The 6,823-nt window shown below is 43.4% G+C and overlaps 1 protein-coding gene across 1 annotated transcript; it reads left to right on the forward strand.

The window, feature by feature from the left end:
• Positions 1-4,494: 4,494 nt before the first annotated feature.
• Positions 4,495-6,213, forward strand: LOC138365817 (uncharacterized). The gene is made up of 2 exons (XM_069326320.1): positions 4,495-5,270; positions 6,090-6,213. The coding sequence occupies exons 1-2, from the start codon at positions 4,571-4,573 to the stop codon at positions 6,173-6,175; spliced, it is 786 nt and encodes a 261-aa protein (XP_069182421.1). The 5' UTR covers positions 4,495-4,570; the 3' UTR covers positions 6,176-6,213.
• Positions 6,214-6,823: the final 610 nt, after the last annotated feature.

Genomic DNA, 6,823 nt, shown 5'->3' on the forward strand with positions numbered 1-6,823 from the left:
AAGCTCAGTAGTTCCACCCTTCAGAAACATACTCAATTGCACTAGAAGGGAAGGTTGGTGTATATTAAAGAGTGGCAAGCTGGGTGAGGGCTCACCTCCCAGACAGGAAGCACAGAGGGAGAGGAAAGATAAACACACTGGACTAATCACTCGACTACCCCCAAGGGTCGGTACTAACGATTATCCTCCTATTTTTTTTTTTTTTTTTTTTTTTTTTTTTTTTTTTTTTTGAGATATATACAAGAGTTGTTACATTCTTGTACAGCCACTAGTACGCGTAGCGTTTCGGGCAGGTCCTTAATCCTATGGTCCCTGGAATACGATCCCCTGCCGCGAAGAATCGTTTTTTCATCCAAGTACACATTTTACTGTTGCGTTAAACAGAGGCTACAGTTAAGGAATTGCGCCCAGTAAATCCTCCCCGGCCAGGATACGAACCCATGACATAGCGCTCGCGGAACGCCAGGCGAGTGTCTTACCACTACACCACGGAGACTGCTTCTACTAACGAAAAGAATTAAAACAAAGGAATATTAAAATACTCTGTAAAAAGAACTAGACAGTCTCTATAGAGAAGTTTTAAAAAAAAATGGCTACTTGACCTCAACCAAAATAAATTAATTGTTGATAGGAAAGAAATGAAAGTGAGGAAAGGGAACAATCAGGGTAAAGCGCCAAGCCATGACGACTATATAGCCCTGGGAAGGGGGTCAGGATAAGGATTTGGGATGGGACGGTGGAGAACGGAATGATACCCAACCAGTTGGACGGTCGGGGATTGAACGCCGACCTGCATGAAGCGAGACCGTCGCTCTACCGTCCAGCGCAAACATTCTATCCTATAGTATAGGACAGAATGACATGGCAGCAATTTCCCCACATCATTAAAGAGCTATTATATGTAATCGCGCGTACATATAACTCCAAATCCCACACCAGAGGTTATCTTGAGATGATTTCGGGGCTTTTTTTTTTTAGTGTCCCCGCGGCCCGGTCCTCGACCAGGCCTCCACCCCCCAGGAAGCAGCCTGTGACAGCTGACTAACACCCAGGTACCTATTTTACTGCTAGGTAACAGGGGCATAGGGTGAAAAAAAAAACTCTGCCCATTGTTTCTCGCCGGCGCCCGGGATCGAACCCGGGACCACAGGATCACAAGTCCAGTGTGCTGTCCGCTCGGCTTATCGGCTCCAGAGGCACATAAGTGCAGCATAATGCGGGCAGCATGCCAGGCTGACCAACGCCTACAGGTCCAGCTAACGCTTGAGAACGGAGCCCCGTCGTGAGCCCCACCTAAATGGAATTGCTAAGAACAATACATAACTAATGGGATGGCGGTACCAGCAACACTGTGTGACAAGCCGCTGTGGTCGAGCCCCCGGATGCTACCAGTACCTACCGAAGTCCTGTCACGTTATATAAGATACATAAATTATACGGAATACATTTTGTAAACTTTTGTCTCTACATATATGCCAGGTAAACTTGTCTCTACATATATGCGAGTAAACTCGTAAGCGTGGATCACATAGAAACATTCAACAATACATACATAGCTATATACATATGGATATTTATCTATGAATTTAAGTGAGTGCATATGTGACTCGTGTAGTGGTGAAAGATGCCGAGAGCATAACAACAGCGCCCCGGGTACAATAGAGGGAGATGAACTCCACCTCAACGGCGCTGATATAATTGTGACCCAAAAAAACTAGTTGGGTTATGTATGACCTGTGACCTCCGTCATCCGGGGCCCCACCACACGCACACACCTATGGTCTGACCTTTGACCCGTAATCTCCTGCAGCAAACTGCGAGTCCTGGACTTTCTCAGCGTGTTGTCCTTTAAGTCCGCAGCCTCTTAAAATACATATAGTAGATATAGAAAGGGTAGAGACTAGGAGAAGGTAGATGTAAAGAGATAGTAGATGAAGAGGGAATTAACAGGGGGAAAAGCACCAAGCCATTACGACTTTATAGCACTTAAAAGGGATCAGGATAAGGATTTGGGATGGGACGGGGGAAGGAATGGTACACTTGGATGGTCGGGGATTGAACGGCAACCTGCAAGAAGCGAGACTGTTGCTCTACTGTTCAGAGCAAGTGGTTAGGTGAGCCACCTACATCAGAGTAGACAGACAGGAGGTAAATAGAGTGGGCTCCAATTGCAGATAATACTGAGCTCCATGACAAAATAGTCTCCCATAAAGTTAGAGCATTTTTTTTGTTAATAATCTACAACCACTGCGAGTCATCAGTAAGCACACGTAAGTAATCAGGGGAGCAAGTCAACTTTGTATATGTTTAAAATTATACACTAAAAATCATAAATAAAAGAGCAATGTTAAAAAAAATACGATCCTGCTTTCCTATTTAAGTGTACTCAAGTGATGAGTATAAGTAGAGAGACTGGTGACGACTCTTATACTTTATGGAGCATCTTCAAGAGAGGGATAAGGAATTTTAGGTAGTTAAGGAGTGGTAAAGATTTATTTCTTCCGGAGTTAGTCGGGGAAGCTTGTATACATACCTGGGGATGAGAGCGGCACTCACCCTACCTCCACCCTCCAGGGTCACACCGTCCTCCCACGGCAACTGTCAGCCTTGGTCTTACCTGTTCACGTCTCCAGGGTGTACCTGAGGCTACGGGAAGGAAGATCGGAAGAACAGCAAGGAGAGAACTAGTAGCCTCATACCGGCTGTGCTGTTCTCAAGAACATCATTCCTAGAGTGACTCGAAGTTGGAAGTCACTCAACAAACGGATACGATGAATCGACTGAACATATGAAGGCTCTGGTACACAGTTGGCTCCTGATGCATCCTGTACCTAATACGATAGTTATATATATTTAGTATTTTATAAAGTGCATTCTTAATGAAAAAGTAATACTGAGATCAGTTTCTAGGTTCAGACTTCATATAAGTTAGCGTGTGTGTTTTTTTTAGACAGATTTTCTCTACTAATTTCAAATACCCATCTTTCCCCTACTCTCTCTCCCTCCCACCATCCTCCCTCCCATCCTTCCTCCCTCCCATCCTTCCTCTCCCACGGCGCCACTCTCCCAAGACGCCACTCTTCCTCTCCTCTTACCTGCCTCTCCTGTCGCAGCTGTGTTCAGGGAGAGGGAGCAGCGCCCGACCTAACTACTTCTGGGCCCCAGACCGAAACAGGTAAATGGCCCCCGCCCCTTTGAACAGTGCGGCTATTTAGACGCTAAACCCATACATGTAGTCAGCTCATATCATAATAATAATATGTGATGATTAGTGAATAAAGTTATATTATGCGTAGTGTTACAGAGGAGTACATAGAGGCCGTATCCCTATACTGATAAATATAGGAAAGAATAAAAAGTGCTTGTGAGCTCTTTTATGGTTATAACCTACTTGGCCCATTGAGTAATCGATATATATATATACATATATATATATATATATATATATATATATATATATATATATATATATATATATATATATATATATATATAGTGAATAAAGTTATATTATGCGTAGTGTTACAGAGGAGTACATAGAGGCCGTATCCCTATATATATATATATATATATATATATATATATATATATATATATATATATATATATATATATATATATATATATATATATATATATATATATATATATATATAGCCCTTTTAACCCTCCATAAGATGATAGGCCTTAATAACTCTTTAAAATGTTAATGGGCCTTAATATCCCTGCAGAGGTTGATGGTGTGTAAGTGAAGAAATGATGGAATCAAAGAAATACACAACTTTAAATGTAACTATGTTAAGACAAACTTGATACAATCTTTGTATCATGTAGAAATAAATATACATAAATGTATAAAGACAAGAGGTGATATGATCACAACGTACAAAATACTGACAGTAGATAGTGAAATTGTAATATCCTTTCTAAGAGACTGATACTAAGACAACATTAGTAAATGTTATATACAAATGACTTGGAAAAATAATTCAATATCTGGAATGCCAATGATAAAGTGAAGTGCGCAAGAGAGGAGAGGATCAACACTAACATCTAGAAGGTAGGGGCCCAGGAGCTGCAGCTTGCTTCCCATATACTCTTATAGGTAGGTACTGATACATAAGAATGTGCATTAATAACGAAGTCTGCATCTCATCGACCAATCCCGTGAGCTGCTGAGATTTCTGACCAATGAGGTGACTGCTTGCCGGTGACGTCAGTTATCGACGCCCACTTAAGATTGCAAAAGTTGCTGGAACGCATATAGATATGATATATATTTAAACTAGTTTAATATATCTTTGGATTTAACCTAGCTATTTTGAAAAATATATAATAGATAATACAATTACAATCAGTGTATAAATTAATTGCAGCTTTTAAATAGGCACATGTAGAGGGTAAAATTCGACAGTTGACGTTTAGCACAGGTAAGTCCGGGCGGCTGGACCAATGAGGACCTCGGGGCCGACCTTCCCTCGGCCTCTGTGGGTTCTGTGCTATAATTGCATCAGTTTGGCCCCAGCTCCCGTGACGTTCAGACGTGTCTCAGTACCATCTCAAAGCGAAAATGGTTGTCTTACAGCCCCTGACACCCGGCCGAGAGAGGACGAGACTATTCCTCAAGCGTGGAGGACCCGTGAGGAGAGCGCTGCTCCTCGGCCCCAACCCTCCTAAACATAACATAGAAATAGCCCAATCGTTGCTGACCATCTCGGCGGAAGAATTCACGAAGAAATGGAACTTTGACCCAATACGGGAGGTGCCAGTCAGCGGAGGTCACTACCAGTGGCAGCGTGTGACCTCGCCTGACCTTCACACTACGACGCGTCACCCCGCTAAACAGCCCAGAGTTCCTAGTGGAATATTAACTGGCAAGAGACCGTTGTGCAGCTGCACTTGCTGTACCTCTCACAGAAGCGCCGACGACTCCCAGAGTGATGCTGGAGCTCTCAGAGATGTCCCAACCTTTAGGGTTACGAAATCTACGCCTGGCAACACTGCAGCTTCGATAAGACAGTACGACAACTCCTTCACAGCCCGTGGCAGCGATATTTCTACGTTTAATAACGAGAAATCTAATTCTAATTCTACCAAATCTACGCCTGAGTCTGACACATCTACGTCTAAGTCTGATACATCAACAACTGCGCCAAAAGTCTCCAAGTGTGTGTCTACGAGCGACGCCTCAACAGATTCCTTGGCACGTACGTCTGGCAGCGTGGCCCCCACCCTGAGCGAGGTACAACTGCGACAAACTTGCATCACAGGTCAGTAAACACTGAATGTTTATGTTATTGTCACATATAGTGTTATATATTACCAATCATTCACTAAGTTTAAGATTTTGTTTTAATATGTACTTTTTTGGGTTTTGACGTCTTTCAATTTCTTCGTAATTCTTGCAATGTTATTCCCTCGTTTGCTGACATTTAATTGTCTTTACGTGAATATGTCCGTTCACGTGGCAAATGTCCTCTGACAACATCACGTGACTAATGATCTCTCACATCACGTGACTAATGACCCCATGACAACATCACGTGACTAATGATCTCTCACATCACGTGACTAATGACCCCATGACAACACCACGTGACTAATGATCTCTCACATCACGTGACTAATGACCCCATGACAACATCACGTGACTAATGACCTCTCACATCACGTGACTAATGACCCCATGACAACATCACGTGACTAATGATCTCTCACATCACGTGACTAATGACCCCATGACAACACCACGTGACTAATGATCTCTCACATCACGTGACTAATGACCCCATGACAACATCACGTGACTAATGACCTCTCACATCACGTGGCTAATGACCCCATGACATCACGTGACTAATGACCTCTCACATCACGTGGCTAATGACCCCCATGACAACATCACGTGACTAATATTCTCTCACATCACGTGACTAATGACCCCATGACATCACGTGACTAATGACCCCATGACATCACGTGACTAATGACCCCATGACAACATCACGTGACTAATGACCTCATGACAACATCACGTGACTAATATCCTCTTAACATCACGTGACTAATTTGTCTTTTTCTTCCTCCAGATTTTGCTTGGCCTAGTAAGCGAAGGCGACTCATCGACCTCCAGAAAAACACTGCTTTACACCCACCAATCAGCGCCTTCGTATGATCTCTAGTGACCAATGAGCGCCTTCGTGTGAACTCTAGTGACCAATTAGATTCCTCGTGTGACCTCTCTAGTGACCAATCAGCACCCTCGTGTGACCTCTAGCGACCAATCAGCGCCCTCTTGTGACATCTCTAGTGAACAATCTGTGCCCTCCCGTGAACTCTAGTGACCAATGAGCGCCCTTGTTTTAACTAGTGACCAATCAGCGCCCTCGTATAAATTTTAGTGACGAATCAGAGCCTTCGGAGAGCTCTTGAACCTTAACCAAACAGCATTCTCGCTTGAACAATAGTAACTAATAAGCTATAGTGTCCTCTATAGCGTCCATAGTGACCAATTACCGTATGCACAATGAAATCACATTAACGTGATGAATCAGTGAGAAAATCAGCACGAGCCATCAGGAGGATTCGAACCCGCACACTAGGTACTCCCAAACACACGCCCTAGACCACTACGCCATGACATGGTAAAAAAAAAAGTACAGCAGCCTGGGATTCGATTGAATCCTCTAGGGGTCCTGAGGCTTTCACTGAATCCCAATCAGGGTTTCATGCATTGCCCACCCGTGCACTCTGGCTGTGGTCCAAGAGCTCTTCCTCAACACTTCTCTTCAATTGCACAATAATAACGTTATGTAGGGTTATT

The sequence above is a fragment of the Procambarus clarkii genome, chromosome 18 (genome assembly GCF_040958095.1).
Source record: "Procambarus clarkii isolate CNS0578487 chromosome 18, FALCON_Pclarkii_2.0, whole genome shotgun sequence".
NCBI classification, from domain to species: domain Eukaryota; kingdom Metazoa; phylum Arthropoda; class Malacostraca; order Decapoda; family Cambaridae; genus Procambarus; species Procambarus clarkii.